General features: G+C 35.4%; 3 protein-coding genes across 5 annotated transcripts in view; 2 read left to right on the top strand and 1 right to left on the bottom strand.

Moving 5' to 3' along the window:
- The window catches only part of nf1b (neurofibromin 1b), an 85,820-nt gene that overhangs the window by 17,696 nt on the left and 42,320 nt on the right, over positions 1 to 25,804 (bottom strand). The window contains exons 33-38 of the mRNA XM_055207929.2: positions 25,677 to 25,804; positions 25,419 to 25,529; positions 3,038 to 3,470; positions 2,618 to 2,958; positions 2,327 to 2,529; positions 41 to 234 (exon numbers count right to left, since the gene is read on the bottom strand). The exon at positions 25,677 to 25,804 is cut by the window's right edge and continues 19 nt beyond it. Of these exons, the coding sequence (XP_055063904.2) occupies positions 41 to 234; positions 2,327 to 2,529; positions 2,618 to 2,958; positions 3,038 to 3,470; positions 25,419 to 25,529; positions 25,677 to 25,804 (1,410 nt within the window). The remainder of the gene's footprint in view (positions 1 to 40; positions 235 to 2,326; positions 2,530 to 2,617; positions 2,959 to 3,037; positions 3,471 to 25,418; positions 25,530 to 25,676) is intronic.
- On the top strand, positions 5,687 to 7,551 carry LOC129446702 (uncharacterized). The gene is made up of 2 exons (XM_055207934.2): positions 5,687 to 5,849; positions 6,170 to 7,551. Exon 2 carries the CDS (start codon positions 6,174 to 6,176, stop codon positions 6,939 to 6,941), a length of 768 nt encoding a protein of 255 aa, XP_055063909.2. The 5' UTR covers positions 5,687 to 5,849; positions 6,170 to 6,173; the 3' UTR covers positions 6,942 to 7,551.
- Positions 14,408 to 25,347, top strand: LOC129446701 (oligodendrocyte-myelin glycoprotein). 3 transcript variants are annotated; one of them, XR_008645258.2, is made up of 3 exons: positions 14,457 to 14,622; positions 23,694 to 23,829; positions 24,442 to 25,347. XR_008645258.2 is itself a non-coding variant. In XM_055207931.2 (2 exons), the coding sequence occupies exons 1-2, from the start codon at positions 14,609 to 14,611 to the stop codon at positions 19,987 to 19,989; spliced, it is 1,224 nt and encodes a 407-aa protein (XP_055063906.2). In that variant the 5' UTR covers positions 14,408 to 14,608; the 3' UTR covers positions 19,990 to 20,800. The 3 variants fall into 3 exon arrangements, 2 of the variants coding, with proteins under 2 accessions (XP_055063906.2, XP_055063907.2); XM_055207931.2 differs by lacking the exons at positions 23,694 to 23,829; positions 24,442 to 25,347 and adding an exon at positions 18,780 to 20,800 and having other exon boundaries at positions 14,408 to 14,622; XM_055207932.2 differs by lacking the exons at positions 23,694 to 23,829; positions 24,442 to 25,347 and adding an exon at positions 18,801 to 20,800 and having other exon boundaries at positions 14,412 to 14,622.

Below are 25,804 nucleotides of genomic sequence, written 5' to 3'. Positions count from 1 at the left end.
CGTCAACTGATCAAAGGGCACAAGACATGTTTTGTGATACCTGTCCCAAGCTGCCCCAGATCTTGGCTTGGATTGATGGATACATCTGCTTTTCGTTTATCGTCATGGTAATGAGTTTGTCCAGAATGGCAGTGACCCGTTGGCGTTTGGCATCATCGCTGTGCTTGCAGAAGCGCACCAAGTTTAACAGCCAGGGAGTCATATACTCCAAACACAGATGTTTCAGTTCAATACCTGAAAGGACACGGAGGAGAGTCATTGGTAACTGGAAACATTTTCCTTAAGCACTCCCTCAAATATCCCTTATTTTTACATCCAGATAATCACAACCTTGAAAATAGTAAGTAAACAGTATGTATACGCAATCATTATGAACTGGACTGAATTATACCGGTAATGATATATAATGTTATAATCAGCAGAGATTTTAAACTATGGCATTGACCACAGATAAAAATAGGGACACAGATAACCATAAATATGCATATAAAGCTGCAATTCATAACTTTTTGCTTTAAGAAATTAAACAAAATATTTATTATAAAAGTAGCTACATTTACTAAATAGCATTATTCAAAACCTTACCTTGATTCACAAAAGTAAGCTTCAATATAATAAGGGCTGTTGAATATAATCCTTTTAAAGTGCCTAATGTGAACGAATACTGCATCAATGCATAAAAAAAATTTATCGATTATTTTAAAAAAAGCTGTGCTTGCGTATGTCCCTTTGTAGGTCTCTCTGTCTATCATAACATGTTAAATATGCCACATTGCATTACTCAAGGCGATACATGCTTTGTCAAGGAAGCGCGCAACTCTGGAGCAGAGTTTTAATGAGGGCTTTGACAAGAAAGAGCCGCAACAGTAAAAATGTAAGGAAGAGAGACTTACCTGTGCAGTAATATTAAAAATTGAGGAATCAATGCATCGAGATATCGTATTGAATCGTATTGTTGACATAATAAATCCAATCGCGAGATCAGTGACGATTCACACAATTTCTAAGTTAACTTTTTTCCGCCATTGACGAGTTATCTCGTCAATTAAGAGAAAACGTACGCATAAAAAAACGTGTTCCTGATGAATTTTTATGTTAATCTGCAATACCCTGATTATCCCAATTTATGGAAGAAAAAAAACTGAAGCAAAATGTTATTTACAAATTTTAAACTCTGTGTAAGTTTTGATAATCGTTCCTTCACAAAATGCAATTAATTCAGCTTTTTGCTAATAAATATGTCTTTTTAAAGAAAAATACCCATATTTAAGAATTTATAGAGAAAAAGTATAGATAGGATGGAACGTATTTTTCCCCAGTTTGGTTTGTTTGTTTATTGTTTGTTTGAAAGCAGAGGGTCTGTTCTTACATTTGATATATTTGTATGTTTATATATTTTCCTGGAAGGCATTTTGTGAAAATCACAAAAAATGCTGGTGGGCAACTTTAAAAAAAAAATGGCTGGCGGAAAATAAGTTAAGCTGTCATGTACGATTTTGTGTCAATTTGGAGTCATTTGATTTTGAACATACACGTAAAGATAAGTACGAAAAACAGTACGCAAAACCTGCAATTTTAGATTTTAAACAGAGGTGGCGATACTGAGGCAAAAATTATGAACTGCAGCTTTAAATCTGAAACGAAAGTAAAGATCTTCCTAATTTCCCCGTCGTGACGTATATCCGAGTGAAATGGCTCTTAAAATTAGAAAAAAGGTACGGCGGGACTTGATTTCGGCCATTGAGAACTGACTAGATCATTCAAAGTTGCTACTTGCTATTCGTTGTGATCTTTTCCCGAGCCTTTCCTCATGCCATACCTCGTGACTGGAAGTAAAGAGAGATCAATTCAAAGACGTTTTTAATTTAAGATTATGAGCGCACAAAATAATAAAACTCACAGATAAGTAATTTGCAAAAAAATACCACAATATTCCCTAAAAAATAAAGTTTTAATTTCATGCCGACTATGAAAACGATTACGCAAAACATGAATTGTAACGATGGTGACTGCAATATACTACACCAGTGGTTTTCAATTTTGCCACAGGGGAACCACATCTCTGCATATTTTGTTCGTCTCCCTTAACTAACGCACCCAGTTCTGTTCATGGATATCTAATGAGCTGATGATCTGAATCAGGTGTGTTAGATAAGGGGGACATGCAAAATGTGCAAAGCAGTGGGTCCCCTGGGAACTGTTTGAAAATGACTGTACTATCTGCCCGAATTGGGAAATGTGTCATTGACAAATTAGCCCTAAAAATGGGTTGCGAACCAATAAAAGTTAAGAAACCCTATTTAACTGAAAACAATGAGGCACTGACTGGATTTGCTGAAGCCAGAGATACATTCCTCCAAAAACTCCAGGGTCAGGTGAGGCTCATTGGCTGCGAGAGTCTTGCTGATAGACACGATGAAGAGAGTGTTATTGGCAGGGATGCAAAGTCCGGAGGTCTCCAGAAGTTGGCCTTCGATCTTCAAGTTAAAGGTGCAAGTTAAGGCACACAGGAGGTTGTACGCAGCAGACCTTTAAACAAAACAAAGACACAGAAATATTCACACACTGCAATTTATTTAAAAATACCATTGTTATAATGCAGATTTTGAATGATCACCTTAAACTGGGGTCAGAGCTGCCCAAGTTGAGCAGAGCGATGTTGAGGAGGGTGCCGGGAACATCTTTAGGCCTGATCTTGGTATGCTGTGGGATGGAGTCGGGTTGCGAGAGCTCCCAACGTGTGCGGATGTGAATGATTGAATGAACGATGCTTTCGCACTCCTGGTGTATGAAGGGCAACGGCGGGCCCTGGTTGGCAATGGTCAGCGTGAACTGGCTTTCATCTACCAGACAGATCTCTTCAATCTCAGAGGCGTAATAGATGTCGTTGAGGAAAACTGATTGACCCAAGACTCGCGTACGCTCGGCTGATGTCACCTGCACTGCACTACTACCCACCTGGAACACAAAAATATGAGATCAAAATCTCAGCTTAGCTCAATGTGTGTGTTTGGCCTCTATGTCTATCACAGTATACCTTTATGGACACTTTAGTTTCTTTGTGAGCGAGTTTCAGGGCATTGTGAAAAACCTTCAGGTCTTCCTCCAACGCAAGAGTGGTAGCCGGAAGCTTCTGTTGCTCTGGTTCCACAAACTCGGCCAACCTTGCAGGCGAGTCAATGAACAGTAACTTTTTACTGCCTTTGAGCCCTGTCAGCAGTCTCTCGTGGTATTTGGTGTATTCCCGTACCCAGGTGTTACAGTTATAGATATAGATGGCGGCCACATTCTCGTAAGCGAATCCTGGGAAGACGACAAACCATTTGGAGAGGAAGTCCGTCTTGAAGCGGTTGCTGGGGCCGGCATGCGTCAAGTCCACCACCAGCTCGTACGGTTTGGCGTAGTACGGTTTGAGAGTGAGAAGGACGTGGTATATGAGTAAATCTCCATTTATCTGGCCTGTCTTGAACCTGTTGGGGAAAGAAGTGGAAAGTGTATGAGCAACCTGATCCACCGAATGCCTTAGCTGAGCTTGGGCCGCAGCTGATAAATCAAGTGCCAAGAAAGACACTAAGATAATCTTGAGAAGCTAAGTTTTTCTGGAAGTTTACTCTCAGAAAAAGGTACAAGTCGTCACTGGGCGGTACCTTTTCAAAAAATTCACTTTTGTACCTAAAAAGTGCATATTGGTTCCTCAAAAAGTACATATCTGTACCAATCGGTACATATTAGGACCTTTTTAAAAGGTACCGTCCCAGTGACAACTTTTGTACTTTTTTCTGAAAGTGTTGATATGAATATACTCAAAAAAAAAGTTGGGTTGTTTTATCACATGTTTGGGTAAATTTTGGACAGAACCAACAGATGGGTTATAAATAAACCTATGCTAAGTTGTTCTTACCTAGCCATTGGTTGAAACCCCAGGATTTGGGTTAAAACCACCCATTGTAGGTCTACTTGGTTCTGACCAGTATTTTACCCAACCATGGGTTAAAACAATCCAACTTCCTCAAGTCAATAGAGAGACATAAATATTGTCTTCAGATATCAAGATGTCGTTTTTTTTACTTTACTGTTGGCTTGGCAAAGTTTAAAAGAGTTGTTATAGCCGCATCGTACCGCGAATTGAGCGTCTGGCGCGGTACGCGAATGGTGCTTTTTGTGCATTTTGCGTTTGACGCAAATTTGCGGCTGATGCCCGAGTTGAAAAATGTCACTCATTCAACACAAAGGAACGCTTGATATTGTCCGTGAGCAGTCACCCGGAGCTATATGACATACGTTCTTATTTCTATAGAGACAGGAATAAAAAGGACCTCGCTTGGAAGAGTGTCAGTGAGGACATCGGGCAACCTGGTAAGTTGTAAATACATTTTTACTTTTGAGTCACGTGACGTTTATCGACCCACGCCGTTTATTTTCCCCCTAGTAAGGTGACTAAATACAAAACGGTAACTCTCTCGATAAATGCACAATCAACATCAGCCATCTTGCAAACAGATAACCGCATAGCACTTGCCCCTCCCACAAGAAGCGGAATTCGCCTCTGACGGATGCCAAATGCTTGCTTTTTCTGCGCGTCTACTTCACTCTAGGCGCATGAATGCATTCAAGCGGCAAACAAGGCGCGGTAGACGCAATTTTGATGCCTCAAACACGGTTAGTGTAAAAGCAGCATAAGGAATGAATGGGGCTAAGCTAAATGCTAACACATTCACGAAGAGCTGTATTAAGATTAAGTGCACGCATTGAATAAAGATAGATATGTATTACAGCCCAGCATTTTTTAAGCTAAAATAAATAAAGCATACGCTAACAAAGTTATTTTCAACTCGGTGTTGGGTCAAAAGGGGGCAATCTCAGTTCCTTTGTGACCAAACGCTGGGCTGAAAATAACCCAGCATTTTTATAGTGTACTAAGTTTGAATACACTGATGATCTTTGGTTTTTGTAGCATAAGTTTAAAAATGAGTTACTCTATCTTTACTCTTTAAGGTCTCAGCAGTGGTGTAGTGTAGGATATATGGAGGTATACCAACTTCTTTATTAGATGGCATGGGGTATACCCACTTCTAAATATTAACTTTATAATGGTCCTTACGCTGAGCAGTGATCTGTGGTGAGTTTGTAGCATAAGCTCAAAAATGAGTTACTCTATCTTTACTCTTTAAGGTCTCCGGCTAAGCAGTGGTGTAGTGCAGGATACACGGAGGTATACCAAGTATACCAACTTCTGTATTAGATGGCACGGAGTATACCCACTTCTAAATATTAACCTCATTTTGATCCTTACGCTGAGTAGTGACAATACTAGCCCATTTTAAAAGTGAACTAATTATGCAAGAGTAGTATATTCCTACATGTAACCTAGTTGGGCCGCTTTTAAAAAAATGAGGGCGTAAATTAAAAAGTACACCCACTTCTCCAACACCACTACATAATAATATAAAATAATACGTACAGCCGCTAAAAAAAAAAAAAAGTTGTTTATGTTGGGCCGCTCTATCATAGCATGTAGTATATAATAAAAATAAAAACATGCCCTTATGAGGTCTAGCCATGTCAGACTAGTCATGAATAGGTGTGACCAAATAAGCATGATAAAAACTCTAACCACACAGCGGTTAATGTGCATGTTTAATATAAAAGCCCAAGCAGAAGTGAAACACAGACAGGAAACTCATCGCTGGTTAATGAGAGCGTGTGTGGGGGTGTGTGCACCTGCAACTTCTGTAAAATTATCACTTCTCAAAAAGTGACTCTTAATACATACGCACTCACATACAGAACTTCGTTCAGACCTCTTCACATCAAAAAATCTCTGAACAAACCGGCTACACACCAAAAAGGTAAGATACTATTTTATTCGCAAAAGTAAATCTGCTCAGTTACAGTTTAGAGTAAAGCCAATTTAATTTAAGTTTGTTAATCTACTTTGTAGAAGGAACTTAAATGAACTTAATATGAAATTATAATGTTATGAAAAAAATATATATAGATACAGAAAAAGTTTTATTGCTGAACATCAGATTAAATATTACAGTATGGTTTTAATTAATTATTGTGCTGTTTCTCATATTTATATTTTTATAGTACATATATAATAAGAAAAAAATATTTTGTATGTAAGTAATTTAAAGGAATAAACTAAAAATCTGATATCTTGCAGAACCATGACAACTGCCCAGACAGTTTGTTTATTGTGCTTCGTTTTACTCCTGGGATCGGCACATGCTAACGAAGATCGCGACGAGACATCCGGTCAAAAAGAATATGAACTTCCAACAACACCTTCAAGCTCAACTGATAAAAAAAATGAAACGCTTCAAGACACCACAGACGACACCGCTAATATAACCTCAAAAATGGAATCAACTGCATCAGCTTCGAAATGTGTCTGCACTTTAACCCCTAATTGCACTTCAAGCCCTAATAGCCCTCCAACCCCTAAAAGCACCCCAAACCCTCCTAAGACTCCTACTAAAGATGATTTAGAACATTACACTATCGCCTTGCCAAAAGAAAAAACGTTGATTCTGGTTCTGGTGGTGCTGGCGGTGGCCTGCATTACATTGCTTCTGATCACACTCTTATGTACCTGCCATGTTTGCCACCTGAGAGCAGTAATCTCCAGGTTACAGCCTTATCACAGCGTCGACCTATACTCTGTAAAAAAGAGGAGCGAATCGCCATGCAAGGATGATGGCAAAGAAAAAGATCAACCAACAGAGACCTGCCTCATGTTGGCAGAGGTCACCGTGCAAGAGGAGGAAAAGAAGGAGGAAAAGAAGGAGGAAAAGGAGGAGGAGAGCGTTCCAATCTACACCGAGCCACCTGCGGAGAAACCGAATGGTGACGTCACCCAGGAGGAGAATGCTTACGATATTGTGAGCGACGAGCCTGCTGTAGGAACAACGGAGGTCTCTGATACAGGGGTGTGATTTGCTAACCCATACTGTATGTGTGGTGTCACACGGCTCCCCCTGGTGGCACTTCAAGTCTATAGCAGCTTAAGCTTCATTTGACTGTTACAGCTTGGTTTGTACATCTTGAGCACCAGAATCGAGAGAAGGGATTTCAATCCACAAGTGCGATAGTAAGACTGCTAAGTTACTCAAGCCAACAATAAACTAATTTTAGCATTGAAAGTATTGAAAATATGCTCTCTTAACATTGTGTTTTATTATCTAAAGCTATATAGTATGACCAGGTTTCTAACGGCAAATTTGTGCATTTATTGTGTTGTCTGTATCGCGGTTTCCCAGACAGGGTTTACTAAGCTTTAGTTATATTAGGACATTTAAATAGTTTTAACAAACATAAATTATGAAATCCAATACTGGTGTGCATTTTGTGAGACAAAACAATGGCACTGATTATGTTAAGGTACATCAGTGGAAGATGTTTTTAAATAAGGCAGCTCAAACATGCATTTTAGTCTGGGACTATGAGAAACCCTGTTCTGGAAACCGACCCTGTGTGTTTTGTTTATTCTTTAACATTTTTAGATTTTTGAATATTTTTGGATAAATAAAGTTTATGTTGTCTTTAGTCTAAGTCTTAAGTTTTTATTTCAAACTTGTTTCTCAGTTACAAATGAAAGTAAAAAGATCTTACTATACTCTTATGGGAAACATAATATTTAAAGGAATGGTCCATTTTCTTAAAAGAAAAGTCCAGATAATTTACTCACCACCATGTCATCCAAAATGTTGATGTCTTTCTTTGTTCAGTCGAGAAGAAATTATGTTTTTTGAGGAAAACATTGCAGGATTTTTCTAATTTTAATGGACTTTAATAGAGCCCAACATTTAATACTTAACTCAACACTTAACAGTTTTTTTCAACAAAGTTTCAAAGGACTATAAACGATCCCAAACGAGGCATAAGGGTCTTATCTAGCAAAACGCTTGTCATTTTTGACAAGAAAAATAAAAAAATATATACTTTTAAAACCACAACTTCTCGTCTATCTCCGGTCCTGTGATGCACTAGCGCGACCTCACGCAATACGTCATCACGTCAAGAGGTCACAGAGGTCAAATGCGAAACTACGCCCCAGTGTTTACGAGTGTGGAGAAAGAGGACCGTTTCGACGTTGTTGTATGTGGAATGATACTAATTAATGTCTTTGTGTCAGTTTATGACCTCCCTACGCCACTACGCATTTACGTTAGTCACGCTGGCGTATCACAGGCCCGGACCTAGACGAGAAGTTGTGGTTTAAAAGTGCATATTTTTTACTTTTCTTGTCAAAAATGACAATCGTTTGGCTAGATAAGACCCTTATGCCTTTTTTGCGATCGTTTATAGTCCTTTGAAACTCCGTTGAAAAAACTGTTAAGTGTTGAGTTAAGTGTTAAGTGTTGGGGTCCATTAAAGTCCATTAAAATGAGAAAAATCCTGCAATGTTTTCCTCAAAAAAATATAATTTCTGCTCGACTGAACAAAGAAAGACATCAACATTTTGGATGACATGGTGGTAAGTAAATTATCAGGATTTTTTTTAGAAAATGGACTATTACTTTAAGACCTTGTCTGTAAAATCCAGGCTAAAGTCTCATAATCTAATTATGGGATTATAGGAGCATCAACGTTTGACATTAATCTTTGACATGATCTTACTCAGTTAATATTAAAGATAATGAAGTTATATTTTTACAGAGTTCTTTATGTTATGTAGGATGATTTTCGATGTAGAAAATGGTAGATGACAACATTGACTTTAGTTGGGTTTTCACAGACAGGGTCACATTAGTCTTGCAGAATTTGGACAAGAAACAAAATAGATGCAATATTATACAAAAACATAGTCTGCTTAGTTACAAACATTTTATTCATTTGCTCTTATTAAATTGTTTTTGTGTAAATAATCTTGCTCCAGACATTATATGCCAATTAATATTGAAACAGTAGTAATGGAATCAGAATTATTCAGAATTGTGTAGTACCAAAGAGAAAAACAAAATTTGCAAAATCCTAATTTTAGTTCAAGGTACTGCTTTGGAACAGTCTGCCAACTGAACTGAAAATGCAAACAAAGTTTAAACTTTTTTAAAGAAATTTAAAAAAGTGGTTAAAACAAAAGCAGGTTTGTGAACATTAATAGTCGTACACGGTCTCAGCTTTGTTTTTTTTTTAACTTTTACTTTGTATTTTGTGTGATGTTTTACTGTTAAAAAAGCCTAACTAGGGACTGGGGCTGCAAATTAGCCTTTGGCTTGAAGTCTACATTATATGTAGAGCATCGGCTGCTTAAAATTGTAGTAAATTGTAGAAAATGTTACACTGCATTGTCCCTGTTAAATAAACCAATAAATAAATAAATAAAAGAACAGAAGATTTCACACTTTATAGTGACTATAGTAAAAAACATCCATAGAGAGAACAGATAAACATTGAGCATGTTACCGAAACGAGGACACAACACATACTGTCCAACCCTTAAAGCATTCTGATTTAAACAAATTCTGAATCAACAAATAACACAAACTTTAGTGCGTCACAGCCTCATATGCAAACAAGAACCTCTTCAGCCACACAAAGTTTTGCTTTACATACTGTATCTCAAAAGCTTCAAGACAAATGAGACGTTTAATATTACTTTGAGAATACATACTTTAAAATGTATATAAATATAAGAAATACTTCACCTAAAGTCTTAGGCCACCACCACCACCAGACATGTTGTTTTAGAAATGTTAATGTCCATCCATACTTATTTTTCAATCTATTTTATTAAGATACAAACAGAAAATACAGGAAATGTGTACAAAAAAATAAATGTACAGGACTAATGTCTTCTTTACGCATCGTCTGTGTTTAGTGTGACCTCTCTTGGCACTAAACACATCTTGAGTGTTTTTGAGCAGAATGAAGTAAAAAGATTAATTTCTTTAAAATTACACTGTAAAAAAAATCTGTAGAAATTACAATGTTATTGCAGCTGGGTTGCCAGTAATTTACTGTAGATTTAAATTTATGTTATTTACTGGCAAGAGTTTGTTCAAAGTGAAATAAATTTTAAATATTAACAAGTCTTTATTTTTACAGAATAAAACTATACAATAACAGCCTCATGCAAAGCATTCTAGGAACCAGAAATCATCATCAACCTTTTTCTGTTTTTTTGCTTCAGATTTTGTATCCCAGAATGTTTTGCTTGATGCTGTTTTTTTAGTTTTACTCTGTAAAGAAAAAGACTTGTAAATGTTAAATGTTCATTTAACTTTGAACAAAATGTTGCCAGTAAATAACATAAATTTAAATCTACGGTAAGTTACCGGCATCCCAGCTGCAATTTCTACAGATTTTTTTTACAGTGTAGAAATTATTTTTTATTTAGGTTTTATAGATCCTGCAGTTTCCTGCTATTGCTCAAGTGGAAGGGGAGTTTACCCTAAATACTTGACACATCAGTTTACATTTTTTAATACTATATACACATTTCCGGTATTTACTGAATGTATTCTATTAAAGAGACTGAGAAATAATATATGACCACTATAACACTGCAAAAACAACAAATCTAATTCTGGCATGTTGGCCTAAGACTTTTGCAGAGTACTGTATATGAAGTCTTTTGTTTAGATAAGGAAAAATAAATAATTTCAATAATAAAATGTTATCATTTAGATTACTTTAATATTGAACGTTTGTGCTTTTCTGAGCTTCACCATGTTGACCACCAAAAGATTAAAAAGATAACAAGACAGCATTTTTACATGAAATAATTTATTTGTGTTCAGCTAGAGAGAGGAAGTCATATGAACTGGGATGCTATGAGCGCGAGTAAAACAGGATTTTTATATTTCGGTGAACATAGAAGGGTGTAGTAGTTTAAACTTTAATCATTAAAGTCATTTTTAGTCACTCAAAGAAATTGAGACATTTTTTTATATTGTGGCATTTTTTGGACAAATGAACTTTTTTTATTCATGTGCCCTCATAATTTTTAATCAAAAACTGTTAAGGGGTATGGCAGGTGTGTGTGGGGGGGTCCGGGATAGGACGATTACCGGTTTCACGATTAACCACAATAAAATGTCCTGACGGTTAGTATTATCGTTTAAAATGTAATTATCATTACAACCGTGTTTGATTACCGTGATTTTGAAAACTCGCTGTAAATCCTGTCCAGCCAGAATCAGTTTGACGCAGGCGCGCACATGCAACATAGTTTTTGCACAAGGCGGCATTTAAGAGATAATGTATTGTACTCATTCGCGGTAAACTTGTTTTTTTACCACAGAAATAATTTCAGGGACATGAAATATTAAATTGTGATTTTCAAAAATAAAACTCAAATGTTTTCAGTGTGTGTATGAGTTCTTTTTGAACATTTCCATCTCATTTTAACAAAACCATGATAATATTGATAACCGTGATAACTTTGGTCACTATAATCATGATATGAAATTTTCATACCGTCCCATCCCAAGTCCGGGAAAAGATTGCAGCGATTAGCAAATAGCAACATTTGCAATTTCCAACAATCCAATCATTTCTCAATAAACAATTTTTAAGTCCAGTCCTACCTTTTATTCATTTCAGAAGCCTTTTCACTCGGATATACGTCACGAAAATTCAGTTTCATTGTGACTTCAAAGTTAACACCAAATTTTTTTAGCATATGAAATAAAGGAATATCCGATGCTGTGTTTTTATATTTGGTCAACTATATAAAATATAAATAACTACAAAAAACAATAAATATTTTTAAATATTTAAATATTATTTTACCTTTATACATTTTAGATTTGTGACCCTGGACCACAAAACCATTGATAAGTCGTGTTACTTCATGTGACTCATGGGTATATTTGTAGCCAAATATTATCAGGATATGGAGTACAAAGCAGTCCTTCCAGAAAAACGCTGAGTTTTTTGTGATTGTTGCGGGCAAAAATCCTTGATCATGCGGCGCGTTTTCTTAAAAAATGCGAGATGGAATATGCGGGATATTTATGCAATTTTATGCGATGAAATTGCGTGAATTTGCCAAAATTGCGGGGAACTTGCAAAAACGGTTTGCAGCTTTTCCAGCTTTTCATTGATGTTCACGTCGCTTAATTCCTAACATTCCCACGACAAAAAGGGACATGGCTGCGCATGTAAATGCAAAATTTTTTAACTTTCTGCTAAGATATATATGACTTTTTGCTACGAAAATGCAGAGATTATGAAATCATGTAACCCCCGCATATTTTGCGAGCAGAAATCTGCAATTTATTTATTTATTTATTAAATATGTGGACATTGGCGTTTTTCTGGAGGGACTGATAAAGATCATGTTCAATGAAAATATTTTGTGAATTTCCTACCGCAAATATATCAAAAATGTATTTATCATTATTTTGGACAACTTTAAAGGCGACTTTCTCAATATTTTTACTTTTTGCACCCTCCAAATTCAGAATTTTTAAATCTCTGCCAAATATTTTCTGATTAAACCATACATCAGCTTATTTATTCCCCAGTTAAAAAGTAGTTCACTTTCATAGTGTACTGAAAAGGGCTTTGTTTTCGCACACTGTTTTTATACTTAATATACCAAAAATGTATCTTTAGTACTTCTTAAGGTGTTCTTAAGATCATCTAAGTGTATTTCACTGTGCTATTTTGAGACACCATAAATATGAACTAAAATGTGTTAAAAATGTATTTAAAAAATGTATTTAGGTACCACTAGTAAACTTGAACCCATCTTTGTATGAAAGTTGAATTCAAGTTTAAGTGTTAATTCAATACAGAGATAGTATGTTAAAAGTGCATTTTAGTTCATATTCAAAAGCACAGTGAAGTACACTTAGATAATCTTAAGAAAATCTTAAGAAGTACTAAAGATTAATTTTCAGTATATTAAGTACAAAATTAGTGTTTTAAGTACACCATGGAAGTGTACTACTTTTTCACTGGGGCAGCTTTCAGATGCTGTATAAATCTCAATTTCAAAAAAATATACCTTATGACTTGTTTTGTGGTCCAGGGTCACATTTATTAACATTGTTATTTTTATTTTAATAATCACAGCATTGTATTTAGTCTCTGTTGTTACAAAGTGTTAATAAGTTTTAAGCAGTCAAGATCAGACAATTCAGGACTTACGTTTGTAACAACCTGTCTAACACAAAAACATCAACAACGTACAATTTCACTGGAACAGATGGCACGGCATCAGTTGAAATGGTTCGTGGATCTGTGTTTGTGTGGTGTTAGATGAACAAATCAATGAACTAATAAAAGAAACTGAACAGCACATGTCAAATAAAAGCTGAGTGCAGATGGATCGACTCCAGCTGTTTGACTATGCTCAAGCAATTTTTATTTTACACACATAAGCACAAATACTCAACAAAATACACTAACACAAAACACACAAACACACATACACAGGGCATTAGTAGTCAGAGGATGTAGCATTACTGGCATCATAAGAAGGTCCTGAAAGAATGAGGCGATTGAGAAAGGTAGAGAGAGAGAGAGAGAGAGAGATGGAGAGAGGCAGTGAAAAGGTTTTTTATGGTTACACCAGCATTCTTTTTTTCAAAACACAGACACACACACCTGTGCCAGGCAAGAACATGGTGGTGAGGAACAATGTATATCAATTCATAGGGCATTACGTTAGCAAAGAAATATCCCAAGGAATACATACTGATAAAAATATTAAATGCAAAAGTCACTATAGGTAAAAGCATCTGCAAAATGCATAAATGTAAATGATCAAAAAAGTTTGCCAAGACGTTTAAAAAGTATTTTATAAGATTTGAAGGGAATATGTGACACAGGTTGTGAATTGTGCTTTTCTCTGTGAAAAATCTGCCAGACTGTACAGAATGAATTTTACTATGGTAAAATGCTTAAACTTAGACTAGCAACCGATACCATATTCAAATAAGCCTAAATATTTACTAAACAGACACTCAAGCACAAGAGCATATGCAAAGCTTTTTAAGTGACAGCGGTTTCAAACCTGTGAAACTTTCTGGATGTAAACATTGAGGGCTGGTCTTAAATAGGTTGATGATATCCAAATTTTTTGGCATTAGTGTTCTTGTAGCAAAACTGGTAGAGCATCGTGTTGAGGCTTCAATCTCAGGTAACACACACATACTGAGCTTGATAGCTTTGGATAAAAGCGTCTGCCAAATGCATAAATGTAACGTAGCTGGGATTTGTATTCTACATCGTGTCCATCCCAGACATCCACAAACCAGACAAAAACGGAGACAGGTTTAAATTACATGTTACGTAAAAACAACAACAGGAAGGAGAGGGAAAGAAGAAAGTCAGAGAGAATAAAAGGAAAGGAGAAAGTAGGGGAAATGAATGCTGAATGAAGGGATCCTAAAGAGGAAACACAAGAGTCAGCACTTCCCCTTCTCTCTCTCTTTCTCTCTCTCTCTCTCTGTATCAGGGTAGAGACTCTACTACAAACCCCTCCTTGCCTCTCCATCGCCCCTGCACAATCACAATCATCCAAATAAGTGACCCATAGTGAATCTGGATTTTACTGCAGCAGAAGAACCACAGAGCAAAAAGAGTTCACACCGCCACTGAATTACAGTAAGAGATGGAGAGAATTTAAAAAAGCAAGGGCACAGCGATGACAAGCAAAAGGTAAGTCATATAATGCAGCACTGCTTACCTGAGAAAATATCACACACATAGAGGACTTCCAGTTCTGTGACATGATAGCATATTTTATGTAAGTGCCGTTTTATTTATATAACATAAGTTAAGGGAATAAAGTCATGCAGAAGCAGGTGCAGCACATCTGCAGAGACACTGCATGAAGATCTCTTAATGTTTCACTGATGGTGAATTTGTGCTGCACAATGCTTCAGTGTAGCAACACTCATCATTATTATCAAACTTGGTGCCAACATTAAATTGAGACTCATTGTCATCACTATGTAATCAGACCCATAAATCACTATAATCAGAAAGAATATCTTGATAAACAATTGGGCAATATATAATCAGACTTACTAAAGTTCAAAATTCACATTCATTATTATATATCATCAGGCATTAAATCTACATTAAATCAGATGACTTAACTACATGTAATCAGACCCACTGCCATCATCCACTATAATCAGATATCATCATCACTATTATCAGACATTAAATCAATATAAAAATTAAACACACTCTCATCACTAAGTGTAATCAGACCAACTGATATCATTCACTATAATGCGATATCATCATCACTATTATCAGACATTAAATCAACAATAGAATCAGACCCACTGCCACCATCCAATACAATCAAATATCATCATCATCATCATCACTATTATTAGACATAAAATCAATATTAAAATCAGACCCATTGTCATCATCACCAAGTGTAATCAGACCCACTGCCATCATCCACTATAATCAGATATCATCAGCACTTTTATCAGACATTAAAATCAGACACACTGTATTCACTAAGTGTAATCAGACCAACTAATGTCATTCACTCACTGTAATGAGATATTATCGTCACTATTATCAGACATTAAATCAACATTAAACTCAGACCCATTGTCATCATCACCAAGTGTAATCAGACCGACTGCCATCATCCACTATAATCAGATATCATCAGCACTTTTATCAAGCATTAAACTTGCATTAAAATCAGACCCACTGCCATCATCCTCTATAATCAGATATCATCATCACTATTATCAGACATTAAATCAACATTAAAATCAGACACACTGTCATCACTGAGTGGAATCAGACCCACTGCCCCATCATCCACTATAATCAGATATCATCAGCACTATTATCAGACATTAAATCAACATTAAAATCAGACACACTGTCATCACTGAGTGGAATCAGACCCACTGCCCCATCATCCACTATAATCAGATATCAACAGCACTATTATCAGACATTAAATCAACATTAAAATCAGACCCATTGTCATCATCACCAAGTGTAATCAGACCCACTGACATCATCCACAATAATCTGATTCAGACATCATCAGGACTGTTATTAGACATTAAATCAACATTAAAATCAGGCACAGTGTCATCACTAAGTGTAATCAGACCCACTGCCATCATTCACTATAATCAGATATCATCAGCACTTTTATCAGACATTAAAATCAGACCCATGAAATCATCAAGTGCAATCAAACCCACTGTCATCATCCTTAGATATCAACATCATCACTTTTATCAGACATTAAATCAACATTAAAATCAGACCCACTGCCATCATTCACTATAATCAGATATAATCATCACTATTGTCAGACATTAAATCAACATTAAAATCAGACCAATTGTCATCATCCACAAAGCGTAATCAGAACCTTTGCTATCATCCACTATAATCAGATATCATCAGAACTTTTATCAGACATTAAAATCAGATCCATTGACATCATCATCAACTGTAATCAGACCAACTGTCATCATCCTTAGATATCATCATCACTTTTATCAGACATTAAATCAACATTAAAATCAAACATACTCTCATCACTAAGTGTAATCAGATCAACTGATGTCATTCACTATAATCAGATATAATCATCACTATTATCAGACATTAAATCAACATTAAAATCAGACACACTGTCATCACTGAGTGGAATCAGACCCACTGCCCCATCATCCACTATAATCAGATATCATCAGCACTATTATCAGACATTAAATCAACATTAAAATCAGACACACTGTCATCACTGAGTGGAATCAGACCCACTGCCCCATCATCCACTATAATCAGATATCATCAGCACTATTATCAGACATTAAATCAACATTAAAATCAGACCCATTGTCATCATCACCAAGTGTAATCAGACCCACTGACATCATCCACAATAGTCTGATTCAGACATCATCAGGACTGTTATTAGACATTAAATCAACATTAAAATCAGGCACAGTGTCATCACTAAGTGTAATCAGACCCACTGCCATCATTCACTATAATCAGATATCATCAGCACTTTTATCAGACATTAAAATCAGACCCATTGAAATCATCAAGTGCAATCAAACCCACTGTCATCATCCTTAGATATCAACATCATCACTTTTGTCAGACATTAAATCAACATTAAAATCAGACCCACTGCCATCATTCACTATAATCAGATATAATCATCACTATTGTCAGACATTAAATCAACATTAAAATCAGACCAATTGTCATCATCCACAAAGCGTAATCAGAACCTTTGCTATCATCCACTATAATCAGATATCATCAGAACTTTTATCAGACATTAAAATCAGATCCATTGACATCATCATCAACTGTAATCAGACCAACTGTCATCATCCTTAAATATCATCATCACTTTTATCAGACATTAAATCAACATTAAAATCAGACCCACTGCCATCATTCACTATAATCAGATATCATCATTATCACTATTATCAGACACTAAATCAACATTAAAATCAGACCCACTGTCATCATCAAGTGTAATCAGACCCACTACCATCATCCACTATAGTTAGATATCGTCAGCACTTTTATCAGACATTAAATCAACATTAAAATCAGACACACTGTCATCACTAAGTGTTATCAGACCCACTGCCATCATCCACACTAATCTGATTCAGATATTATCAGCACTGTTATCAGACATTAAATCAACATTAAAATCAGACACACTGTCATCACTAAGTGTAATCAGACCCACTACCATCATCCACTATAGTTAGATATCGTCAGCACTTTTATCAGACATTAAATCAACATTAAAATCAGACACAGTGTCATCACTAAATGTAATCAGACCCACTGCCATCATTCATTATAATCAGATATCATCAGCACTTTTATCAGACATTAAAATCAGACCCATTGAAATCATCCTTAGATATCATCATCACTTTTATCAGACATTAAATAATCAACATTAATATCAGACCCACTGCCATCATTCACTATAATCAGATATAATCATCACTATTATCAGACATTAAATCAACATTAAAATCAGACACACTGTCATCACTAAGTGCAATCAGACCAAATGCCATCATTCACTATAATCAGATATCATCATCACTATTATCAGACATTAAATCAACATTAAAATCAGACACACTGTCATCACTGAGTAGAATCAGACCCAATGCCCCATCATCTACTATAATCAAATATCATCATAACTATAATCAGATATTGAATCAACATTAATATCAGACCCAATGCCCCATCATCTACTATAATCAGATATCATCAGCACTCTTATCAGACATTAAATTAACATTAAAATCAGACTCATTGATATCATCACCAAGTGCAATCAGACCCACTACCATCAACCACTATAATCAGATATCATCATCATCACTATCATCAGACATTAAATCAACATTAAAATCAGACACACTGTCATCACTAAGTGCAATCAGACCAAATGCCATCATTCACTATAATCAGAAATCATCATCACTATCATCAGACATTAAATCAAGATTAAAATCAGACACACTGTCATCATTAAGTGAAATCAGACCCACTACCGACATTCACTATAATCAGAAACCATCATCATTACTAATACCAGGCATTAAATCAAAATCAGATCGTTATCAGACTGGGTTAATAACTTGAATAAAATAGCTAAAACGTATCAATAAAATATAAAACCAAAATATCAAAGCTAGAAATAAGATAACAATGATGCTTTCTGCATTTATTTTGATGCCCTGATAAGTTGTGCATGTACTGTGTTTAGAAGTTTATTGAAATTAAAGACTCATGATAGTAAGCAAACACAGATGTCTCTGTGTCGCCCACAGGAACACCCTGAAAATGCAAGTTTCTGCTGTGCTGTCCTGCCTGCTCTTATTGCAGTTTACACCTACATCTGTACATGCAGAATGTCCTGCGGTTTGCTCCTGTAGTGAAGACCATCGGACGGTTGACTGTTCCTGGCAGGGACTGAGACATCTGCCCGCTGGACTGGAGCGTAACATCCAGTCTCTCAACATGACCCACAATCGGCTGTCCGATCTGGACCATGATCTAAGCTCATTCACACACTTGCGCATCCTGGACGTCTCCTACAACCGACTGCATCACTTCCCAGCCACACTACCTCGGGCTCTGTGGGAAATCGACATGTCTGGAAACCGCCTGCATGTGCTCAACAAAGACGACACTGTGTACCAGTGGAACCTTAAAATTTTGGATTTGTCAATCAATAAGCTGGAGCGTGTCGTATTTATCAACAACACACTACCCAACTTGAAGGCTCTCAATCTGAGTCACAACAAGTTCTGGACCGTACCCACCAACATGCCCCAAAACCTTGAGATGGTGGATCTATCGCACAACAATCTGCTTCAGATTTTGCCAGGTTCACTCGATCGACTTCCCAGGTTGGCTCAGTTATACCTGCACGCAAACCGCTTTACTACGGTCAATGAAGGAGCGTTTCAATATCTACACGGTCTGAAGCTCATCACTCTAGGAGACAACCCTTGGGCTTGCGATGTAACGGCAAACATCAGCCATCTGTTGCTTTGGACCAAGCATACTTCCGCCCGTGTCCTGGGATGCCCGTGCCATACCTGGCACACATGTGGAGAGGCTCACGTGGCCCAGACGGGAGGCTGGCATTTTGACACCTACACATCGTCTCCATACGTCTTTGGAATTGAAGAACCAAGTCATCCATCCATCCAAGCAGTCACTTCGCACTTCTGGACCATGATGAACACGCATCACACCAGGGATGACCAATCAGCGTTTAGGAGCAACAAGGAACACAGAAACACTCACACAACTACAGATAGTCCAGTCACAAGCCACTTCTTCACCACCAGTAACACCATGATCTCCACCACCCGCAGGACCGCCACTCTTCGTACCCGAAGCGTAAAGAGAGCAAACCAGAAGATTGGTAAAAACACAAGCTCAGGATGTTCCCATTCACTGTCCACATCGGGATTGTTCTTTCTAATAGCCATGATGCAAAGTATCTAAATGGCTGATGAGTCACATCTCTTTTTCACCAGGGCTGGCATGGGAACTCGAACCTAAACTGGAACCGCAATGCACTTTTCCACACAATAAAGCACTGGTTACGTCACGAGTCTAAAATCTTGCTAGTCTCGAACAATAGGAACCGGTGACGTCAGATGGCATCTCAAACAGTGTTATTAAATGCATTATTGCTTACTTGATGTCACAAATATTGTCGCACAACTTCCACAATTAAAAGCACAGTTTAAAAATGCACCGTATTATCAAAATATGAAGCATTGCCATCCAATACCAATACCAGGGTTTGAAATTGCGCCCATTTCAGTCACATATGCTCTTAAATTTTAATATATTTGAGAGCATTTGTGCGAGTGCACACGATGAAACTTTACACAAATTACTCAGTTTTGTGCTGTTATTGGCATCTGAGGACACGAATACATGAAGCTCATATTCAGAGTTTACGCAGATTTCATTGTTTCATTGAGAAATGCGATGGTCAAATACACACTGACAACCTATCATAATAAAAGACTGTTAAATGTAATGAAGTTGAGAAATATATTACTATTGTATTGTAAAATCTACTTTTAAAATAATAAAAATAATGATTTATTTATTTCCTAAGTAATATAATCACCCTCAAAAGATTTTTTTATTTTTATTTGATTATTTAAAAAAAGATAAATTTTTACATTTTATGAATTCAGTTTATTAAACATGCTGTTTGATAAGTAAAATAAAATAAACGATTAAAGCAAATGAAAAGTGAAAATACAGAATCCAAATAAATTAAAATAAAAAATAGGAATTGTGAAAATAAAAACTGAATTTAAAATAAATAATAAAAAATATTTAAATGGTATTTACAGGCCCCATGAATCTATACGTTTTAACCATAAAAGCTTGTTTAAAATGTGCGGCAAATAATTTAAGATCAAGTTTGACTTTTTAAGCTTTTAATCTTTAGGATAATGAAGTTTTGGTGCTCCTAATTTTTTGCTGGTGCTCCTAACTTTTACTTTGGAAGCACCAGTGCTACCTACTAAAAAGTTAGCATAGTATAACACGACTCGAAATTAAAAACATGGTAAATCAAGTAAAACTTTTCAAAGCGCTTGCAAGTAAACAAATAAAATAGATATTCAACAGCAGCTAAAGCTAAACTATATAAGTTTAAATATGATTGGTGCTAACACAAATCCAGCCCTGGTGGAAAACGGGTAAGAGTATCCTACTTCAAAACTTTTTTTTGCCATATATACTATGATGCAATTCTAATAAATACATAACATGTTTTGCACAATGTTTCATGAAAGGACACAAAATGGACTAAATTATTTTGTCTTACACTACATGAACCAACAAGCAGGTTTACATAAACATTTACATGAGAGGGGTGAAGCAGGATTTCATTTTCATTTTTGAACATCTAATCTGTTTGAAAAAATTCTCTTCATTTAAATGCATGATTATTTGTTACTGACAAAACATTTCAATAAAAGTAAAAAAGCACTACTGTATGCGCTTAATTATTTTCCAAGCATTTTCCCAAGTTATTTTGAATCAGACATATTATGTGTAAGGAACAACAGACCAATATTAAAGCAGACAATCAAAAAAATGGTTCTCAGAAACTTGTAGCCCAGCTTATCTCTTATTTAATTATAAATCAAGCTTAATCAATAGACTATTGCTAGATTGCACTGCCGGACAAGAAGGTGCCAGGTTCAAGCCCCAAAGGCAAGTGAACTTTCTAAGTGGAGTTTGCATGTTGTTCTCCCTGTGTCAGCGTGCGTTTACTCTGGGTACTCTGCTTTCCTCCCACAGGCCAAAAACATGCAAGTTAGGTGAATTGGAAATACCAAATTTTCCCTCCTCAACCTATGTATGGGTTAACTTGGGTATGGATCAACCAGTTCTCACCATGAATATATGCATATATGCAGCATAGATGCTGGAATGGCGTGAATAAAAAAAAATTTAATTAAAATAAATAAAGAAATAAATGAAGAAATAAAGAAAGAAAAAAGAGAGACTCCACTGCCTACAAAATTGTACTCTATAAATACAAGACTTCTAATGAAGTTTAAACAAAAGAATGACTGGCCTAAACCAGTGGTTCTCAAACTAGGGGGTGAGCCCCCATTAGAGGGGGTGAGATGGTGCCAGAGGGGCAGTTTTATGAATTTTTTAAAATACATTAATTCATCATAAATTGTGCAATTAAACCTCAGAAAAATAAAGACTACTAACCAACAGCACATCATTGTATCATTTAATATGTTTTGTTTTAAAAAGTTTGAGATCCACTGGCATAAACCATCTAGGACAAGCTTAAAACCAGCTATTGCCTTAAACCAGGGGTTTTCAAAAACAAATGTAATATTTGCATCTTTAACTTCAAAAACATTTATTTCCTTCTGTTTTAAAGTTTATATCAGTAGTATTTAACATAGTTAAAATGATTACCTGTTATTGGACCTTCATCAGGAAATTTTCTTTTATTGGTACATGAAACATGTCTGTCCATTTTGCATGAGTTTTTATAGTATATTATAGTGTTGTTGTGTAATGGTAACATGACATTCAGAATAAACTAGGGCTGTCAAAAGATTAATCGCGTCCAAAATAAAAGTTTGTGTTAACATAACAAATGTGTGTGTACGGTGTATAATTATTATTTATATATAAAAACACAACCAATTATGTATATATTTAAGAAAAATTGATTATATAATCATCAATAATATTTAGACACAGTACACACACATATGTTATGTAAACACAAACGTTTATTTTGGATGCAATTAATCGCGATTAATCTTTTGACAGCCCTAGAATAAACAAATGAATAAATAAACAAATTAAATATATATATATATATATATATATATATATATATATATATATATATATATATATATATATATATATGTTTCTTTTACAATTATTTAACTCTGTCCCCACCATTGACAAGTTAACTCTAAGAGTAAACGCATCACTGCCAATGACAAGTTTCTCCGGAAATCCGTATATTGGTTATTATCTCTATTAAAAGTCCTTAACAAAAATGTAATTATCTCAGCTTTTTACTTAAAATTTGGTATTTTTAAAGAAACCTACCTATATTTGTGATAAAAAAGAAAACAAATGAAGGTGGGATAAACATAAAGCAGAGGGTGTGTTTTTTTTATTTGATATATTGTATGTTTATATTTGAAGAAGAACTTTTTTTGAAGGTATTAAACTTTTGTGAAAATCATAAAAAATGCTGCCGCTGTCTGCCAACTATTTTAAAAAACGCTGGTGGGGAAAAAGTTTATTACATTTAATAACTTAATTATAACTTATTGTTATTATACAATCCTGCAATTCCCTTGCAAACCACCAGGGGTTTGGGAACCCCAGTTTGGGCAATCCTGCCTTAAACTATCACCACAATCTGTTATCCAAAAACGAATGCATTTCTTTCACCTCAATACGCCATTACCATGGCTAAAAACTTTTGACAGAACAGAAAACGCTTTAAAATGGCATTAAATCTGCTGTTATAATAAACTTTAACAAAAGACTCATTATTATAGACTAATTCCCTCTGTGAAGTCTTCCAAAATTTTAGCATGTTACCTAATGAAAAACAAATAAAAGATTTGTTAAACAAAAACGGATATCTAGCTGGCATGATCTTTCCTTTCCATCAGGGATCCTCCTTTTCCAAATGAAGAAACGCACATCATGTGACCTGAGCTACTGACAGTAATAAAAGCATCTGTGTTTGCAGAGAGACAGACTGAACATCTTCACTTAACCCACAAACGCCATCACTCAACACTGCAGGTGAGTACATAGAGAATCCTTTCACGGTTTCTAGGACGTTTGCGAATTTTTATACTTAGGTATTTAAAAAAAGATTGGTGTTGAGTGGTATACTGGAAATTAAAAATGTGTCAAGATAATAAAAATTCACTATTTATCTTATTATTAAGCATTTACTGAATTTGATATTATTATTATTATAATTATTTAATTCTACAATGTATCTATAAATAATTCCAGATGGACTGTTTAGAAAAAGATTTCATGTGCATGTTTAAGAGGAAATTTTTTTCAAGCTCAACAAGTGTAAAAAATCATACATTTGTACATTACAGAAGTAAAATGTGTTGGGAATTTGTTAAATATTCCAGATCTAAGTTTGTGTTTTTGTATTTTTTATGCTCACTTACTAATAAAAACTAATACAATTAACTAAACAACTTGAATTTGGAGTTGCTATAAATTATAAGTTTAATTAGCACAAGTTATTTTTATACATTTGTATAATTTATGGCAACTCATCACTAGTCAAAAAAACTAAATGAATTAAAATTAAAAAATGATTACACTTTTTATTTTATATTTAACATTAATATTCAATCTGTTAATGTTGAATTTTTTTCAACACTACAGATCAAAGAAATGGCTCTGAGGATGGAATGCTTCATGGCCCTGGTGGCTGTGATGTTCGGCCTTATGTTGGTCCAAATGCAGGTTACTGTAAATGGACAAGGGAATTCCAACAATAATAACATCAACAATACCAACACTACCAACACTACCATCAATACCAACAAGACCGCAGGCAGCTCAAGCAGCTCAAGTTCATCAACGGGTACACAAACCACTCAAATCTACAACTGCACCGTATACCGAAACTGCTCTACAGGAACGGCAAGTGCTCAGCAAGGATCTTCAACATCATCTTCAACCTCCCTGACCTACGGCTTCAAACTTCTCCTGCATGTTTTTACGGCTCTGGGCTTTCTCCAGATAATCCTGTGATCGAACAGTAACTCATCGGTTGGAGAACTTGGACTTTGAATTCATCTATAAGTCTTTAATTTATGAATTGCTAATGAAACAGCTTTGCACGTAACATTATGCAAATGACTTGGATTGTTAAAAATGTTGTTAACTTATATAAAATCAGGCAGTCAGGTTGTATTAAGTTATTGCTGGACGTGTAAAAGCTAATAAAGATAAAGTAAATCAAGGTTATATGTTGCTAGTAAACTTAATAAAACTCATTTATGTGCTTTAAATGATAGAGATAATACAAGTTATCTGTTACAGATGACTACATACAGTAGTTGACAAATTAATATGATTTGTATTTTATTCCATAGTATCATAATATCATAGATTGCATTTGACCTGAATAAATAAAACACAATTTAAGACTTAATATTAAGACTTGAAAATCACTTGTAGCCATGTGTGTACAAAAATAAACATGATTTAAGAGTAAACAGATTTTCTCCACTACTGGGGATATATTGACTGATGGTTTAAAAACTATGTGCTTATTAATAAAATAATAATAATAACCTAGCTGTTAGAGAATGGTGCTAGCTTAAATTTAGTCGTATTGACTAATAAAGTCTTACCTGCGTGTGACATAATAAAACACTGGGTTTCCATTCTTTGATGTTCCTGCCTGATAAAAGATATTGAGAGTCTTCAGGGCTTTAAACTCGTCTTTCTCGTGCACCTGGTGTCTGAAGAAAAACAAAACTATCATCAAAACATAACATCTGTACATTAGAAAATGATTGTGTATAAATAATTAAAGCTTTATTATTTTATATGAGGCTTCAAGTCATTATTGTGCTTATTGTTCAATATAAGAAGCGGCATCATTTTACCTGGTCATAAACTCCTCGAATTTGGAGCTTGTGAGATTTAGGCTGGACCAGTGAGTGTCTGCCACAGGTTTGTGTTCAGGAGGACCCAGATAAGCCAGCAGGGTGGCCATCTTATCAAAAGGCCTTCG

This window comes from Misgurnus anguillicaudatus, chromosome 12, assembly GCF_027580225.2.
Source record: "Misgurnus anguillicaudatus chromosome 12, ASM2758022v2, whole genome shotgun sequence".
In the NCBI taxonomy this organism is placed as follows: domain Eukaryota; kingdom Metazoa; phylum Chordata; class Actinopteri; order Cypriniformes; family Cobitidae; genus Misgurnus; species Misgurnus anguillicaudatus.
This window is presented reverse-complemented; position numbering and strand designations above follow the sequence as displayed.

Coding starts and splice junctions, on each gene's coding strand:
- LOC129446702 (XM_055207934.2), top strand. CDS start 6,174: ATGACAACTGCCCAGACAGTTTGTTTATTGTGCTTCGTTTTACTCCTG.